Below are 19,395 nucleotides of genomic sequence, written 5' to 3'. Positions count from 1 at the left end.
TGTCCTGACGTCCTTTGATGATGAACAGTGCTGTGGAGGTGTAAGTCAAACACACCCTTTCCTCCCAACTCACCGTTTGGTGTTTCATCGCAGCAACAGCAATCCTAAGACATAGGGTTTCTTAAAAGGGAAATCTGGTCATTCCAACTTGCTGAGATTTCATCTCCGACGATCTCACTCAGGCCACGTTCAAGCCTTCAGTCAGGCCTCTGAGGTCCCTCAGTCCCCTGCCTTGCAGCCTCATCCCCATGCAAGAGACTTCTCACAGCATGGCCCCTGGCCCAAGATCTCCAGAGAACTTGTGAGGAGTGGGCAGAAGTTTTGGCCTACACTGTACCCAGCCTTCCAGGAGATTCTGCCACACACTGAAGTTTCCGCACACAATGCCTTGGCTCCGGCCCCCCTCTTGCTTTCCTCTAAGCTCACACTTGGCTGCTCCCTTAGGCTGGATGCATTTTCCTCCCTGAACTCCTGTGTGTCCTGAGTTGACCCACCCCTCTGGAGACTGAGAAAGTGAGCTGAACAACAGCCTGAGACCTTGTCTCAAAAGAAAAAGAGGGCCGGGCATTAGGGGGCATAGCTAAGTGGTGGAGAGCTTCCTTAGCATGTTTGAGGCCCTAGGTTCAAGCCCCACAAAGAAGAGGGGAAGGAAGGCCACCTTGGGCTTTCTATGGCTCTTCCTTTATGTTCTTTTATATTTCATAACGACCTGGGGTGGCAGGAGCCAACATCCTGTTATCACCCGTTCCCCGACACGGTGCCAGGCTCAGGGGAGGAATCCGAACACACTCAGTTAGGGCTGGCTCTCCATCAGGAAGAGAAGGTGGAGAATCTGAGATGGCTATCGGTCCCATTTCCCAAACATTTTCCAGCAGGAAGAAAAGCCGCCCCTGTCTGCCATCCAAGTCCATGCGTGTGTCATCTCAGGCTGTTGACTCCCAACTAGTTCCCCTTCTTAGGGTCACGCTGATGACTGAGAACTTTTTCCTGTTAAAGCCACCCTCCCTTGACACATGATGGAAAGGAAACAGGACTCAATATTGTCCTTCAGAAGACTCCTTTATTGTAACATAAAATACACAATTTTGTGGCTGTTCCAATTTATACACAATACTTTTTGGTGGCTATATACTAATCTGCCTCGACACTAAAATATGTATCTGAAATAAAATGTTAAAAAGAAAAATTACAGAAGAATATTTTCATTGTTAGAGAAAGCCACTTTGAATCTTCTTCCACCCTGACAAAGCCCCCCACACGCCACACCCCAAAGCTGAGACCTTTCAGGACTCACGTGTGGGTCTGTGAGCAGGCAAGAGGTGGGTGGAGATCTGCCCTGGCCTCGTCTTTGTGTGCAGGAGTCGGGCAGAGAGAGAGAGAGAGAGAGAGAGAGAGAGACATGCAGACAGGGAACACAGCTTCCAGTTCAAAGCCTCTCCCATCTCCAGGTACAGCCTCAGTAAAACCCAGGGGAGTGAAGCGACCGTGTGGAAGCCTTACTCGGGCTCCTTCTTCTCCAACCCAACTCGAGAGTAAGCTTGGAACCTTCTAGGGGTGCCAGGCTGCTCTGTTACCCCCATGCTCTGGGGCCGTGTCCACAGTAAATCTAGAAGTGCGTCAAGTCCACACCCTTGGGAGGGTTACCAGGACAAACAGGCCACATGACAGGTGGGGAAGAGTCCCATAAGCCTGGATTCCTCAAGCAGCTCCAGCCTTCTCCTGAGGGGGCAGAGAGAGGCCTCACGCCGCCTCCATCCAGCGAGCACCTGAGGCAGAGAGGCTACCGCCAGGCATAGAAAAATCAGTGTACAAAACCAAGCCAAGGCAAGCAGCAGCTTTTAAAAAGTCATCTTCCAATAAATAATTTACGACACAGGAGTATTTCCCTTTAACAGTAAAACACTGATAAATTCAGAAGTTATTTTTGTAAAAAAAATAGGTTTATTTACTTGCATGTATAAAAATAAGGTTTTGGGGCCCTCCTCTCCTGGGTGTGGCTCTGCCCGTGTTTGGAGAGGAAGCCAAGGAGGGCTTTGCAGGCCTGAGAGGTAACCGCTCTCTGCTTGCCCCTCTCCCTGCCTGCCCCCTGCAGCCCCTTCCTTCCTTCTGGGGACACTCCAGCAGACTGGGGAAGAAAGTCACGCTGCAGCTCCCGTCCATCTCGTTCCTAAAGCTTACCCAACTTCCCAGCAAACCTGCTGACTGCATTTCCCTAACTCCCAACAGCACCCAGCACCCCACAGTGGTGGCTGCCTGCGTGGCAGGCTGGCCCCAGGTACGGGTCACAATCCCTACCACCTATTCCTCAGGACACTCTGTGACACTGGAGGGAAAAGGGGTGACCTGGGTACAGAGGACCCAGGACTTGATACAGGAAGAGAGAACTTCGATGTCAAATTAGGGTGCAAATGGGAAAAACATAAAAAGACCTGATTTAGAAACAAAACCACCACTGGACATTTGCAGAAAGCCGTTATCCACAAGCTTCTAGAAAAGCCTTGGATAATGTAGGCACAGCCTCGCCACAGCACAGAGTGGGAGAGGGTAGCACAGACGGGCCACGCCCAGTGTCTGGAGCCGGGCCTGGGTACCGCACACCACACTGGCAGAGCACAGGGCATCACCTATCAGCCCTGAGCTGGGTGGCCCTCCTTCCTTGCCATTATTTTGTTAAACATATCCACACGAGTACACACACATAAGCTGAGTGGCAATCTAGAAACAGAGACTGAGGAAGCAGAGGACAAGGAGCCAATGTTAGGACGGGTTAAGTGGTGGAAACAGCCACCACCCATCCAAAAACCTGCAGCCACCTTTGCCCCAACACTCTTTATCCAGCTTCCCTTCCCATCCGTATGCACAAAGGGGACGGGGACCTGTGAGGCACTGGCTTTCTCCATCAACAGACAGTCACCGACATTTCAGAAGACAGGCGGAGACAATGGCAGCTTGCGTGGACTATGGACTGCCTGGCCGAGGGAGGAAGGCTCCCCAGAGAGGAGGTGCTTTTTCCTCTCTTTGTCCTTTTCTTACTTGAACAGTCGCGTGTCAAAGTTCGGCCACCCTTAAGACACATGGCCAGGTTCCAGGGTGCAGAGGACCGAGCGCCTCTTTGCACGAGGTGAAAACAAGCCCGGCCCCTGCCCTGGCACTGCAGCTTAGACTGGACAGCAAGGGGTGGAGGGGGGGGGGACACAACGTGCAAACCCACACATTCACACTCACACACACTCCCTTCACTGGTGCCACGATGCACAGGAACACTAAAGTCACAACTATATTAACACTTCACATTATGAGTATTGTTTCCAAAGAGAAGCGATTCATGGAATTAAAACATCCACAAGAAAGTTCCTCCACGAGGATGATGAAGCTGCAGGCGGCGAGGTCTGGTCATGACTGGGCATGAGGGATCCACTGACTGTCCATGGGCCGGCCTAAGAGTTCCTCCACGCGCCGCGCCACGTCCATCGTGTCTTCTAGATCGAAGTCCCCGTCGGTGTCAAGGACAGAGTCGGTGCTTCAGAGGGCAAGACAAATGATGGAGGGCAAGACAAACGGTTATCAGAGGTCACCTCACACCCCACAACCCATCAGGTGAGAGATCCCGGCTGTCCCTTTCACCTAGGTCCTCACTGGAAAGATCCCCTGATACCTTTGCTGGCTAGGTCTGCAGAGATTCAGTTCTCAGTACCCATCCTAGCTGCCCACATCTACATTGCACCCATTCCTTAAACACAGAGTAGCACATCTCCATCTTCAGAGAAGACAAGCAGATGCCATTTGCTCATGGGCACTTCATGCTTCAAATATCAGATGGACTCTCCCCACTGGCCAGAGCCTGGGCCTAGGCTGGGTGAGGTCAGATCCAGAGAACCTTCAGGTTCCTTTGCCTCCTACTCCAGGCCTTAGGAAGTCCAGCCTAAGGCAAGGCCCCAGTACCTCCCCATATGCCTCCAAGAGCACGACCTACTTCTGTGAGTACATGTTGTAGTGAGCCTGGGGGCACACTGCTGGAGAGGGGGCCTGGTCCATGTAGGTGGCGCCGCTCCCCGCATCTGTAGATGCGTTAGCAAACCTGTGGAAGGAAGCAGAACACAGTCTCAGCCACGTGGACTGGTGGAGGGGACTGGGGACATCTTTTTCAGGACACAGGAGGTTGGACCCTCAGGGGCCTGGCCACAGCATGATGGAACTCAGTTCCTTCTCAAAGGCTAAACTGAGTTTACCAGGGGGTTAGGGATGCTGGACTCAGCAGCAGAGAGTGATGGGTGCTGGGGAATGGACCCAGAGTGGAGGGAGAGGCACCGGGAGAACAGAGCTGGGCCCCGGACACTTACTCAGGGACCACTTGCTTGATCTGCGGCTTCACGTATCCGTCAGCTGCTTTGGCTGCGAGGAGAAGAACAGTGAAAACCAGCGTCCTCAGAGGCACCTCCCTCAAGAACCCCTCTTTTCTTGGATTAGGACACAGCCACCCAATCTTAACTCAGGACACAACATGGCATGTAACATTTCTGTCTGCTGAGAGGCCTGCTGGAGATGTGCAACACTGAAACCACAAATCGTGATTTAGAAAGTCCACAGAGAGAAGACGGGTACTCCCATGTCAGCTGCTGGTGCTGTACATTTGTGAAAGTAACTTCCTTTTCTTTTGAGACAAGCTCTCACTATGTGGGCCAGGCTGGCTGGGAACTCTCCATGGAGTTCAGGCTGGCTTCAAACTCAGAGATGTGCCTGCCTCGGCCTTAGGAGTTCCCAATATGTCTGGCTGTTTTTGTCTGTGCTGAGGACTGAACCGAGGCCATCGCACACTGGACAAAAGCTCTACCCCTAAGCTGTGTTCTCAGGCCTCTTTTCACTTTTGCTTTTGAGACAGTGGCCCACGAAATTGCACAAAGATGGCTTTGAACTCACTCTCTACCCCAAGCAGGTACCGTACTTTGGATCCTCCTGTCTCAGCCTCCCAAACTGAGTTTATATGCCTGTAAAAGCTTTAAAAATTCATGGTTGGAACAGGCAAGATAGCTCAGTAGTAAAGGCTCTTGTCCTAAGTCCTATGACACAAGTTCCATCCCCAGGACCCACACACACAGTGGGAGCAGAGTGCTGGCTCCTGTACGTTGTCCTCTGACTTCCACATTCGCACCATGGCATGTGCGTGCATTGCACACCCACATACACACCCACATACACACACACACACACACACACACACACACACACAGAGGAAAAAGACAGACAGATTAGGTTTCTATGGAAATCACAAGTCTTTGCACTTGAGAAAATAAAACTTAAATAACAAAGAAAATACTTTCTATATAGATATATGAATAAAGTATTATATATTTTCTTGTATGTATGTGTGTACACATGTTCATGTGTATGCATATGAATGTGCATATGTGTGCCTGTGCATGTGGAGGACAGAGGACACCTTGGGTGTCATTCCTTAGGCATCACCCACCTTTTTTTGGTTTTTGAGACAGGGTCTCTCTTTGGCCTGGAACCCAATGAGTAGGCTAGGCTGGCTGGCCAACAAACCTCAGAGATCCACTGTCTCTGCCTCCTTAACACTAGGCTTACAAATGTGTGCCACATTGCTGGGCTTTTTTTTTTTTTTTTTTTTTTTTTTTTTTTTTTTTAAGTGTGGGCTCTAGGTATCAAACTCACAGCAAGTACTCTACTGACTAAATGATCTCCTCTGCCTCGGGTAAGTATATTTCTCTATAAAAATATAACTTCAAAAGGAAAATAAGGAAGAAACACAAACATGCTTTTCACAGAAAAAAATTACAGATGGTGGTTGAAGAATCTAGTTCAGGAGCTAAGGCAAGCTGAAACCTTGGCTTGGCCATGTCCCAGTCACGTGACCTTTGGCACATTATTTTATTTCTCAGTGCCTCAGTTTCCTTCTATGTAAAACAAGAGTAACAGTCACACTTCAGAGAGCTGGTCCAAGGATTAAATGAGATACTGTGGTGGTCTGAATAAAAATGGCCCTCACAGGCTCATGTATTTGAATGGTTGGTCATCAGGGAGTAGAACTGTTTTAAAGGATTAGAAGGATTAGGAGGTGTGATGGTTTGAATAAAAATGGCCCCCAGAGGCCCATGGGAGTGGCACTATTAGGAGGTGTGGCCTTGTTGGAGTGGGTGTGTCCTTGAAGGAGGAAGTGTGTCACTGGGGGAGGGCTCTGAGGTCTCAGATGCTCAAGGCAGGTCCAGCGTGGCAGTCTCTTCCTGCTGCCTGAAGATCCAGATGTAGAACTCTCAGCCACCTCTCCAGCACCATGTCTGCCTGTGTGCTGCTATGCCGATAATAGACTAAACCTCTGGACTGTCAGCCACCCGATTAAATACTTTCCTTTATAAGAGTTGCCATGGTCATGGTGTCTTTTCACAACAGAAACCGTAACTAAGGCAGGAGGTGTGGGCTTTGAGGTTTCAAAATTCCATGCCAGGCGCAGTCTCTCTCTCTCTGCCTGCAGATCAGGATGCAGCTCTCAGTTAATGCTCTAATGCCATGCTCCCTGCCATGATGATAATGGACTAAGCCTCTGAAACTGTAAGTCAGTCCTCAGTAAAATGCTTCCCTTTATTAGGAGTTGCCTTGGTCATGGTGTCTCTTCACAGCAGTAGAAGAGTGACTAAGAGAGATACTGCAGGAAACGTGTTTAGGAAAATTCCTGGCACAAAGAGGCATTTAGCAAATGCTAACTATGTATTATTCTGAAATTATTATCATCATATGTAAAGGTTACCTAGAAATAGAGAAATACATGTAAGACCTACAAGGTAGTTTTTGTTTGTTTGTTTTTTTGATTATTTGAGACAATGTCTCTCTGTAGCCCTGGCTGTCTTGGAACTCACTCTGTAGACCAGGATGACCTTGAACTCAGATCAGCTTCTTCCTTCCAAGTGCTGGGATTAAAGGCATGTGCCACCACTGCCCAGCTATAAGGTAGCATTTTTATGCCAACTAGACTGGCAGACATGAAATGGATGACTATCCTGTGATTGGAAAGAGGACAGAAAAGCAGATGTCCAACAGGTGTCTGTGGGGAAAGTGAATTTGGCCTTTTGAAGGCAATTTTGGAAAGGTGTATCAAAAAGCTTAAAAAGCATTAGCCCTTTGACCTAATTCTGCTTAGGAATTTATCTTAAGGAAATAGTTGAACAAGATACTATGCTAGGTTATCTCAATCTCAATCATAAGTGAAAATGAAATCAATTAAATAATAAGAATTGTAATTATCTAACCTTGAATATAGTACAGAGTCTATGTAATGGAATCCTATGCAATCATGAAGATTCATTCATGTGGCATGAATGCATTACTGACCTGTAACTTTTTTTTTTCTTTTTCCCCAAGACACAGTTTCATTGTGTAACCCTGGATGTCCTGGAACTCACTCTGTAGATTTTAACTCACAGATCTGCCTGCCTCTGCCTCTTGAGTGCTGGAATTAAAGGTGTGCACCACCACCACCACCACCACCACCACCACCACCACCACCACCACCTGGCTCTGACCTGTAACTCTTGAGAGGGGGTGGGGGGAATGTGTGTGTCTGAAATCAGGGCACAAAGGATAATGTATGGCTTAACCTTTCACCCTGGCCTCCACTGCTCAAGTGCCCTGGCCTCAGCTCCCACCACCAGCATCCTGCTTGGCTGGAAGCAGCCTCCTGGCCCTGGGGAGCTTTTCGGCCACCCCAGCTGGACTTACTCTCTCGGCCTAGGATGTTTGCTCTCTAGATCTTTGCGAAGCCAGCTTCCTTACTTTGTTCAAGTCTCTTCACGTGTCACTTCCTCAGAAGCCTCCCCTGAGCACTCTCGAGAAACGATGCCCGCTCCCCGCACCTCACCCCCTCACGGCTGCGGCTGCTGTAGGGCTCTTCAGCAAATCCACTGCTCAGTAAACACGCGTCACTGTTGCCTCACTTGCTGTCTCTGACCAGGCTGCAGCCTCCACATCAGAAGCTCCCAAGTACCCGGGGAGAGAACAGAACACACATCTACAGAATGCTGAAGACTGCCACCGAGCTGTCTACAGAGACTAACTTTCAGATGTGTGCGATGCCTTTCTTTCTGACAAATTTGTGTACTTCCTAACATTTTTAGGATAATATGGGGTATTATTTTGGCCAGGAGTGGTATTGTGTGACTTCAGTCTCCGGCATCCAGGAAGTAGAGGCATTTTCATTGACAAATACTGCATGGGGTTCACATCTGCCCTGGGTATTTCTTGAACAGCAGTGGGGTGCGGTTTGGGTCTCACGCAGGAAAGAGATTTGCCCATCCATGCATACACACATGTACACATACATACACATGTACGTACACACACATACTAGCAAAAACTCAAACAAAACCAAAAGTAAAGTCAGTACAAAATCCACCACAGATGGACACTCACCGGTGGCAGGCTCACATGGGACTGGCGTGTAATACTTAGAATAGACTTCATCCTTCGGCCGGTCAGGAAACACGTATATGAGGTAATTCAAGTCCCCCAAGCGGTCAGCCAGGGACCGGATGGAGAAGTCTCTAGTGGTGAAAGGCATCAGGTTCCAAAACATTCTTTCCTCTAGATCAATAAACAGAACAATCACGTTCTAACCATGATTTCTGAATGTGAGATCTTAAAATCCGCAGACTTAAAATTCAAGCCCCTCATTAAAATCATGCCAGCAGAAATGTTCATCCCCAAACAGCCACAGGCTGTGGATAGGGACCCCTGAGATGTCTCGATACACAAGCAGATGCATCCATCCCTTCCCTAGAGATCCAGAGATCTCAGTGGACTCAAGTTCAAGTAGGGTCCTCCCCTGTTTGAAAGACATAGCTCCGGGGCTGGAGAGATGGCTCAGCAGTTAAGAGCACTTGTTCTTGCAGAGCACTGGGGTTCAGTTCCCAGCACCCACATGACAGCTCACAACTGTCCATAACTCCACTTCCAGGGGATCCTTATGGCCTCTTCTGGCTTCTGGGCACTGCACACATGTGGCACACAGACAAACGTGCAGGCAAAACACCCACACACAAAATAATAAAATAAAGAAAAGAAACAGCTCTTATGGACCCCAATCCTATTCTCTAGGAAGCATGCCCACAGCCAAAGAAAGCCTAGGAGCGGGTCAAGCTGGGAGAATCTTTAAACCACAAAGCACACAAACTGGCAAGCTACTCTGCTTCACTGTGAGGGTCAGACTAAAGAAGGGACATTCTGCCGGGCGGTGGTGGCGGCGCACGACTTTAATCCCAGCACTCGGGAGGCAGAGTCAGGCGGATCTCTGTGAGTTGGAGGCCAGCCTGGGCTACAGAGCGAGATCCAGGACAGGCACCAAAACTACAAAGAGAAACCTTGTCTTGAAAAACGGAAAGAAAAAAGAAAAGAAAAGAAAAAAGAAGAGACATTCTTGAGTGGCAATGCTCAATGGCAACACCTTACATTAATTAGGGAATCACGGAACTAGTGTATTATTACTGTTCAGGATGACTGGAACGATCTCCAGGCTGAGTAACAAAGAGGCAAACATTTCAAAAGGGAAGTGGCTGAGACTCTGGCTGTTGCCCATTTTAAGGCTATGCTTCAGCATTTCCCATAATTAGATTGCTCACAGGCCGCCTTACGAGCAGCTGCGTCATCGTTAAGTTAGTGATTCCTGTAATGAGGACTAGCCCCGACAAACAACATGTTCTCAATGAGATGGATCAGAATCATTTTTTTTTTTTTTTTTTGACAAAACCAGCAAACTTTGGACATAAAGCCAAGCTGTGTTGCAGAAAGGGAGAGGTACCCACGAGAGTCAAACTTCCAGGCAATGGTGATGCCTCCGATCTCGGAATCGCTGAATCTCAGCAGGAAGGTCCCATCTGGCTTGTTGATGAGCAGGTCATGGGCCTGTTGCTTGTTCACGAAACCCAAGATGGCCCTGCATGAAAGTGGCAGAGGAACAGAAGCAGGAGTAACAATGCCAGAGAGAAAACTTTGGTATTCTAGTACTGACTGAATGGATGATGGCAGCCCCAGCTGCTTGGGGACTGAGGCAGGAGGATTGCTTGAGCTCAGGAGCAGCCTTGGCAACATCTAATATGAATAGGCGACAGTAAAGATGATTCTCACCCATCGTTCCAGTGAGGCTTGAGATGTTTCTTTAACACTTCCATCACCCCGTCAAACCACTGCCAGAAGTGTAGTTCCGTCCCGGCAAGTTCTCCTGGACGGAGACAACAAGGAACAGGAAGAAAGCCGGAGTGAGCACTGGAATGTCAGCTGCATGTATGACAGACAATGTGCTGCAAAGACACGGGTCCCGTATTCTGTAGAAAGACCCTCCACACACAACCTGCTGAGGGTTGACTTCTTCTGAATTAGCGTTAAACCTAGATGTCACCCAGGAGGTAGGCAAGACTCAATGGCCTTTGTGTATGTGAACCCACACTGTCACATGGAGCAAGACAGCAAGGCAGGAAACAGGAATCTCGCTCTGTAGCCCAGGCTGGCCTCCAACTCACAGAGATCCGCCTGACTCTGCCTCCCGAGTGCTGGGATTAAAGACGTGCACCACCACCGCCCGGCAGAATGTCCCTTCTTTAGTCTGACCCTCACAGTGAAGCAGAGTAGCTTGCCAGTTTGTGTGCTTTGTGGTTTAAAGATTCTCCCAGCTTGACCCGCTCCTAGGCTTTCTTTGGCTGTGGGCATGCTTCCTAGAGAATAGGATTGGGGTCCATAAGAGCTGTTTCTTTTCTTTATTTTATTATTTTGTGTGTGGGTGTTTTGCCTGCATGTTTGTCTGTGTGCCACATGTGTGCAGTGCCCAGAAGCCAGAAGAGGCCATAAGGATCCCCTGGAACTGGAGTTATGGGCAGTTGTGAGCTGCTGGAAGCATAAGGCTGAATTCTGAGGATCAACTGCCAGAGGACAGGACTGAGCTCTGAGGACCCAGCTGCCAGGGGGAGAAGACTGAACCTGGGGACCCAGCTACCATAAGAATAAAATTGAAATCTGAATTGGTTTATTGCCTTTGTTCAGGTTCTCTATAAAAATGTGCGAGGAAGAGATGGGGAGGGCAGATTTGGCTCCGACTTCCCAGACTATCAGGCCTCTGAAGAAACTGAAAAGCTTCAAATCCTGGCCAATGCTTATGGACAGGCGGCATGGGCTGCTTACAAACATCTCCACTATCAGAAGCATGCAAATGTCTCTGCCTGTTTGCTTTTTACCAATCGTCCTAAAGCTCCAAAGACAAGCCACAGAGGAAAGGGAGAAGCAAGGAATAAAAGCCACAGTCCTCGTACCAACCCCCAGGGGAGCCTGCTACACCTCCAGCTAGATTTGGTGGACCTGCTCTGGCTATTTCTGACACATGTGGCATGTGACAAACAGCATCAGTATCCCCTGGGAGATTCTGAGAAATGTACATTTTCCCAGGCCCACCTCAGACCTGCTATGAATCACAGCCTGCTCTTTAATAAGATGCAGGGTGGCTTTGTAGATCTGACCTGAATGAGGCCACAAGAAGCCACAGAGAAGCTGACGTCACACACACACATTCCCAGTAATTATCAGCCAAGTACAGTAACTAGGTTCTGTGGGAGGCGAGGGCTTTACCACAGTGGCGAAGCTAGGCCACTGAGGCCCGTTTCCCCACCTCTGGTGACCAGCAACTGTGAGCCCAGAACCACTCAGAAGACTCAGAAGCTGTGAGCTCTCTGAATCAAGGGCATCTGAAACTCTGGGGTGAGGACATACGGGGGAGAAGTTTAACTGAAGAGACAAAGAGCTGACACAATCACGAATTTGATAGATGCCAGAGGAAATGTTTCCTTTGTCCATACCCCCTTCTGGGAAGTTGAGGGTCCCCCAGAAGCTGTGCTGGCGTTCCACATCAGAGCTGCCAGAACAGAGCCGGGGAAGGTTGGCTAGTGTTTGCTGCACCATTTCCTTCCTAAGAGAAGAAATGCATTAACTGCATGCAAGCTCCAGCTTCCTCACACCACGGAAAGACATGACTACACGAGACCCAACTAACTCTCCAGTGCTCCATCTACACAGATGTTCCTATGACTTTGGGTAGAGTTTACGAAAATATGAAGAACAGGGGCCCAGGGCGGGGGAACTCCAGCAGACAAACATCTGGAAAGACTGGAGTAAGAGCAACTGGCAGCCAGCCACTCACCCGGTTGAACTGGGACCAGGACACCGACATGCTGTTGTAGTCCTCCAGGTGGCTGCTGCTGCTGTTGAACAGTTTCTGGGCCAGGAACACCAGGTTCTCCTTGGTCAGGCCGCGGTTGCTCTGCACTTCAGCCTTGAATTTCATGTTGAGCGCTTCACACAGCTGCGGCCAGAGCACCTTGTCAGGCACGGCAAATGGCACCCTGCCCTGAGAGGAAGAGAAGCCGGCGCGTAAGAGAACAGTTGCATGATGGATTCTCTCAGGCTGCAAAAGAAAAGCAACGATGGCTGGGAAGAGTGAGAAAGCTCTGTCTTGCCAAACCTGAGCGTAGTCAGACTTTGGCGGGGTGTCCAGTTCTGAGAGACACACAGGGTTCTACTTTGTGGTCCTCGTATACGACACAGCTAGGGGCCACCTCGAGCTCAGTGCGCTGGCTTGGGAGCCGCTGACCATGCAGTCTGACTCTGGTTCTAATAAATATAGTCAGAACAAAGCATCGCCATGCCCAGGCTCCTGGGCTAGATTCACTGGAAGTTTAGGTATTGAAAACATTGCCGGGCGTGGGGGGTGGGGGTGGGGGGGACATTGCCTGTGATCTCAGCACCCCGAGGGTCAGGAGCTCAAGGTCATTTTCTGCTACATAGAGTTTGAGGTCAGTCTGGGCTATTCGAGATCCCATACGGGGGTGGGGGGGGAGTGGAGAGAGAGAGAGAGAGAGAGAGAGAGAGAGAGAGAGAGAGAGAGAGAGAGAGAGAAAGAGCAAAATGAACGCAAGTGAGCACAGAGATGACACAACATATGGGCAAGTGTACCTTCTAAGTGAGCACACAGAGAATGGACACACACATATGTATGGCCGCAAGTGTAACACTTCTAAGTGAGCACACAGAGAATGGACACACACATATGTATGGCCGCAAGTGTAACACTTCTAAGTGAGCACACAGAGAGAATGGACACACACATGCATGGTCACAAGTGTAACACTTCTAAGTGAGCACAGAGAGAGAATGGACACACACATGCATGGTCACAAGTGTAACATTCTAAGTGAGCACAGAGAGAGAATGGACACACACATGCATGGTCACAAGTGTAACACTTCTAAGTGAGCACAGAGAGAGAATGGACACACACATGCATGGTCACAAGTGTAACACTTCTAAGTGAGCACAGAGAGAGAATGGACACACACATGCATGGTCACAAGTGTAACACTTCTAAGTGAGCACACAGAGAGAATGGACACACACATATGTATGGCCAAAAGTGTAACACTTGCCCTTGACACCTGCCAAGAACTCTAGCTCAAAGTGAAGCAACATGGCATGGAAGAGTGGAAATTTTCTAGTTGGCAATTTTATTGATAAATAGGTTAGTGTAACAATTTTATAATTAATTTAATTTTACATATCAGCCATGGATTCCCCTGTCCTCCCTCCTCCTGCCCCTTCCCCCACCCTCCCCCCATCTACTCCCCCATTCCCATCTCCTCCAGGGCAAGGACTCCCCTGGGGATTCAGTGTATGATCTTTTAATAAATTGTTTCTCATTCCAGCCAGCCGGCTGGTCAATGGGTTACAAAGGTGCAATTAGGCTGGAGGAACATGGTCTGGGGCTCAGATCACACTAGGTGACTGTAGTGGCATGTTTCTAAACAGCCAGAAGAGGGGACTTTCTCCCTTCCCCCTCCCCTTTCTGTGGGAGTGGGAGGGGGTGGTGCACATATGTGCACATATGTGGAGGCCAAAGGTCAGCCTCAAGTGTCATTCCTCATGAGCTTTCTATGTTTTTTATCTTTTAATTTATTACTGGGGCTGGAGAGATAGCTCAAATGATTAAGAGCACTGGCTGTTCTTGCAGAGGACCTGGGTTTGATTCCCGGCACCCTCATGGCAGCTCACAATCGTCTATAACTCTAGTTCCTGGGGATCTGGTGCCCTCTTCTGGCCTCCATGGGCACCAGGCACAACATGGTACACATATCTATATGCAGGCAAAACACTCACTCACACATATAAAATAAAATAAAATAAAATAAAATAAAATAAAATAAAATAAAATAAAATAAAATAAATAAAATAAAATATGCCGGGCGTGGTGGCGCACGCCTTTAATCCAGCACTTGGGAGGCAGAGCAGGCAGATCTCTGTGAGTTCGAGGCAGCCTGGCTACCAAGTGAGCTCCAGGAAAGGCGCAAAGCTACGCAGAGAAACCCTGTCTCGAAAAACAAAAAAATAAAAAAAATAAAAATAAAATAAAATATAAAAACTCAGGTCTCCATACAAGCATTTTACTAAGCCATCTTCCAGCCCCCCTTTTTAGTTTATTTGAGACAGGGTCTCATGCAGCCCAATCTGGTCTTGAACTTGATATTAATATATAGCTAAGAATGACCTTGAACTTCTGATCCTTCTGACTCTAGCTCCGAAGTGCTAGGATTACAGGAGTGAGTTACCATGCCTGGTCAGTGGACTGTCAATGTTCTCATTTCTTTTTTCTTTTTAAAAAGATACTTATTTTATTTTTAGTTGTGTGTCTCTGTGTGTGCTTGTACATGTATGTATGTGTAGGTGACCATGGAGGCCAAAAGAGGGTTTCAGAGTCTCCGGAGCTGGAGTTGAAGGCAGTTGTGAGCCACTTGGCTGAACTCTGGTGTTCTGCCTGTGAGCCGTCTCTCCAGCCCCTCAATGTTCTTAGCACATGAAAATGGTATGTGTCCAGGAGATGGATATGCTAGTTACCCTGATCTGACTACTACACAATGTATCTGTAAATTAAAATGTAACAGTGTATGCCATAAATATGTGCAGTCTTAATGTGCCAGTTAAACATTACAAAGAAATTCTTCTCCTTCTTTCCCTTTTTCTCCTTTGGAAGAGAGGCTCTTGCTATGCATCCCAGGCCGGCTTCCCAGGTGCTGAGAGTACAAGGATGTACCACTGCCTGGCAAAGTCTTCACTTTCTTCTATGGTTGCTAAATATTCTGCAACGGAGAAGACCAACATTTGCCAAGCCCTGAAGATGGGCATCAATCTATCAGCCTCCTGTCCTTAGCTATGACAAACAAGGCCACACTGTACTTGTTACATAACATATACATAGTATTTGTGCAGAATAAAATCCCATTAGAACATGTATATTTTATTGTATGAAGGTGTCCCTATGTGTGCATGCACCTTTATGTGGAGGCCAGAGGTGGACATACAGTGCTTCCTTATTTCTCTCACTGAGTCTGGAGCTCAGTGAGATGGTGAGACTATCTGGCCAGTGAGCCACAGAGATCCTCATGTCCCTGCCTCCCCAGAGCTGGGATTACAATCAAGGGCAGCCGCACTGGATTTCACATGGGTTCTCGGGAATATGAACTTAGGTTTTCATGCTTGTGAAGCGAGCACTTTACTGACTGAGCCATTCCTCAAACCCCTGTATTTATTTATTAATTTTTTTGAGACAGGGTCTCTTTATGTAACCCCGAATTGCCTGGGACTCATTATGTAGACCAGGCTGGCCTCTGTCTTCCAAGTGCTGAGCTGAACTAAAGGTGTATGTACCACCATGTCAAGCTTTCTGCATTTACTTTTAAATAGCTAGCATTTAGCCAGGTGGCGGGTGGGCACGCCTTTAATCCCAGCACTCGGGAGGCAGAGCCAGGTGGATCTCTGTGAGTTCGAGGCCAGCCTGGTCTCCAAAGCAATTTCCAGGAAAGGCGCAAAGCTACACAGAGAAACCCTGTCTTGAAAAAACAAACAAACAAAAAAAGATACCCTAGCATTAGTTTAACTAAAAATGGGAAAATTCATATTATTTGGGCAAGATGTCCTACTGATCACACACTGCAGGGCATGTCAAGGTTACGGAGAGCTCTGTGGAGAGCAGGGACAGAAATGAAGCAATCCAATCCAGAAGGTTTATGAAGGCAGAGTGCGCAGCGGCCTTTTTCAAGAGTCTAAACTCTGGGTTTGTAGCACACACAGGGAAGAATCTCATAAAAAAAAAAACCCTGCCTTTGCAATAAAGTGTGGCTGTCTAAAGACGACAGCTGGAGAGCCAAAGGATCTTGCGTTATGCACTGGAGAAGGACAAACTCTGACGTGCTGGATAACAATGCTCCTTTTATCATAAGTTCTGCTGGAAATATGCAATACCGATCTCTGCTCATGGGAATGCTTTGAAAATGTTCATCATGGGCTAGGGATATAGCTCAATTGGTAGAGTGCTTGCCTAGCATGCACAAAGCTCAGGGTTCTATTCCCAGTACTTCATAAAAAAAATGGGTGTGGTTGGTAATGCCTGCGCTGCCAGGACAGGGGGAAGGGAGAAGGTCAGGGGTTCTTTGCTACACAGTGAATTCAACACCAGTCTGGGATGCTACATGAGAAAAAAGAAAGGGGTGTGGAGAAGGAGAGAGAGAGAAAAGGGGAGGGGGAAGAGAGGCTTGAAGGGAGAGAGGGGAGGGAGAGAGAGCGAGAGAGCGAGCACAAATGCTTGTTAGTATGCAAGTATAATTCTGTGTTTTGGGGGGTGCTTAAGCCCACAACGTATTTGTTCCTCAGATGAGCACGTCATTCTTTGTGAGACCGGGGATGACTCAGAATATGAGACCTGGGAAGAGCGTTGAATGTCATCCTCATTTACTGGCAAATGACTGAGGCTAGTTCTCAGCTAAAGTAAACTCTAGATAAGGCCTAGCTCCCCTCCCCCCACCAGACCATCCAGGGTTGCTCTGAGGATTCAGGTATTTACAGAGCATCTCCTGTGTTACTGAGCTTAGCTTCAGGATGGCGCCATGGAGCACCATGTGAGGTACCAAATGGAAGTCCTTTGAGTCTCTCTAGGCCACATGAACTTCCCACGGCCACCACGGGAAGAGGCTGGACATCAAACCCTTTCTCTTCCCACACTTCCTATTCTGTCTCCCACGGAAAATGGCAACTCGCGCCCACCCCCCACTCCCCCTCCCACAGACGGAGAGAGAGAACCAGTCTTGAGATCTGAAGACCCTCAGACCGAGGAATCCACTCACAGGCTCTGCAAAGGCGTTGTCCCAGAGGACAGTGGCTGTCGCATTGTTGTCCTGGCTGCCGTGAACGATGACAACCACGGGGAGCGACAAGGTCTGGAACAGAGAGGGATTGATCACGTGGGCCACTTTCGTCCCCTTCGGTCTGGTTTCATTCAAGTTTCAGGGCTATACCTGAAGAACTGGAATGGTGCTGGCCATAGCTGGGACCTAAGCTTCAAAGGCTAAGATATTTAATAAGATATTTAACCTATTCACCTATCTCTCTAATTCTCTAACTAACTAGCTAACTAACTAATTTTTTCCTTTTTGGGAAAAGATCTCACCTTGTACCCTAGGCTGACCTTCAGATCATTGTACAGCCCAGGCTGGCTTTAACTCAATTTTTTTTTTTTTTTGAGATAAGTAAAAAATATGTAAAGTAAAGAATTCATGTAGCATACACTAACCTCAAGTTCCCTATGAAGTGGAGGCTGGCCTTGAACTCCTGATCTCCTGCCTTTCCTTCTGACTCTTCAAGTGCTAGGATCACAGGCTAAACTGGTGCCACGCTCAGCTTTGATTTCAAACTCTTTTTGTTGTTGTTTAGTTTTTCAAGACAGGGTATCTCTATGTAGCCCTGGCTGTCCTAGAACTAGCTCTGTAGACCAGACTGGCCTTGAACTCACAGAGATCCGTTTGCCTCGGCCACCACCCAGCTTGATTTCAAACTCTTGATTCCTGCCTTAGACTTCCAAAGACAAGGAGTACAAGTATGTACCACAGTCCCTAGCTGGATTATAGGTATTTTATAGGTGAAGTTCGTTAGATATTCTGAAGGATGAGACAACTTTCTCACGAGCACATGAAGGGCAGGAGAGAAAACAGAAGAGGATAAGGAGATGTTTCTATATACTTGTAATCCCAGCTTTGGACACTGAGAAAGGGCTTCAAGCTCAAGGCTAGCCTGGGCTACAGGGTAAGTTTTAGGCTAGTCTGAGCTGCACAGTAAGACCATATTTCAAAAAGCAAACAAACAAAAACCCCAACCCACTAAACAAGCAAATATAAAAACCACACAACCACAAAAACTCCCACTCCAATCTATTCTTAAATTCACACTGAGTGGTCCCCATGATTCAGCTTCACATCTTCCTAGCGATTTCAGTTTGTTACTGTTTGAGCCTAAAGTGGATTTGAGAAAATAATAGCTCTAAGGATAAGGGTCTGTCCATTTCCCACTTATCATCAATACAAAAGAAGATACTATGTGGTCATAATTCTTTTAGCATATAAACAGTATGCAGAGATACTGTATATATACCACACAAACAAACACACACTGAACACTACACATATACTGTATGCATACATATTGCACCAATATACCACACAAACACTGCACACACATACTGCACACTATATACACACTGCATATATAAATACATCTGACATACACTGTACATATGGTACACATACTGTATACCCACTCTGTAAATATGCATGCACACTGTGGACAGACACTATAGGAAAACAGTGTATACAACTACACTCACACACACTCTACACACTATACATTGTACATACACACACTGCAGTATATACTATGTATATACTGTATACACTATATACACATGTACAATACACACACGTTGTACATATATTGTACACATGCATCGTATATACACATTGCACAATACTGTATACATATTATATAAACATGCACATAATATACATACTGCACACACACTATATACATTTTATACACACTGTACATACACCCCACACACAGATGGTCTACGTGCTATACATATGCATGCACATCATGCACACACACTGCATACAGTGGATACATACTGTACACACACATATACAGGCTGACAGAGAGAGGACTTTACCTTGACTTGGAAGACCAGCTCATTCCCACCGACGCTGAACTGTGAGTCAAACAGGATTGTGAACTTCTCTTCCGTCACCGACTCCGCGCCGCGGCGATCAGACCTCTTGATTCGTTTTAGGGACTGCAAAGGAGAAGCAGGAGATGAAGAGGCCTAAGCCAAGGAGGGCGAGTCCACTGTGCCTCTCTCAAGTCCTCACCATGTTTCTGAAGTGGGCGCTGAGGGTGCCGGTGGCCTGGTGATACTCCATGACACAGCAGTTGTTCAGGATCTCGCCGCTGTAATCACTGCAAATCAGACAGGAAAGA

The 19,395-nt window shown here is 47.7% G+C and overlaps 1 protein-coding gene across 1 annotated transcript in view; it reads right to left on the bottom strand.

Moving 5' to 3' along the window:
• Window positions 1-1,040: 1,040 nt before the first annotated feature.
• LOC114682785 (signal transducer and activator of transcription 5B) overlaps window positions 1,041-19,395 on the bottom strand; it is a 72,147-nt gene continuing 53,792 nt past the window's right edge. The window contains 11 exon segments of the mRNA XM_028856798.2: window positions 1,041-3,520; window positions 3,974-4,078; window positions 4,341-4,392; window positions 8,422-8,592; window positions 9,810-9,940; window positions 10,132-10,201; window positions 10,204-10,225; window positions 12,188-12,394; window positions 17,214-17,306; window positions 19,088-19,210; window positions 19,287-19,374. Coding sequence (XP_028712631.1) covers window positions 3,394-3,520; window positions 3,974-4,078; window positions 4,341-4,392; window positions 8,422-8,592; window positions 9,810-9,940; window positions 10,132-10,201; window positions 10,204-10,225; window positions 12,188-12,394; window positions 17,214-17,306; window positions 19,088-19,210; window positions 19,287-19,374 — 1,189 coding nt within the window. The 3' untranslated portion in view covers window positions 1,041-3,393.

The sequence above is a fragment of the Peromyscus leucopus genome, chromosome 8b, assembly GCF_004664715.2.
Source record: "Peromyscus leucopus breed LL Stock chromosome 8b, UCI_PerLeu_2.1, whole genome shotgun sequence".
Lineage (NCBI taxonomy): Eukaryota > Metazoa > Chordata > Mammalia > Rodentia > Cricetidae > Peromyscus > Peromyscus leucopus.
The sequence above is the reverse complement of the archived record's forward strand: the minus strand, read 5'-3'. Positions and strand labels throughout refer to the sequence as shown.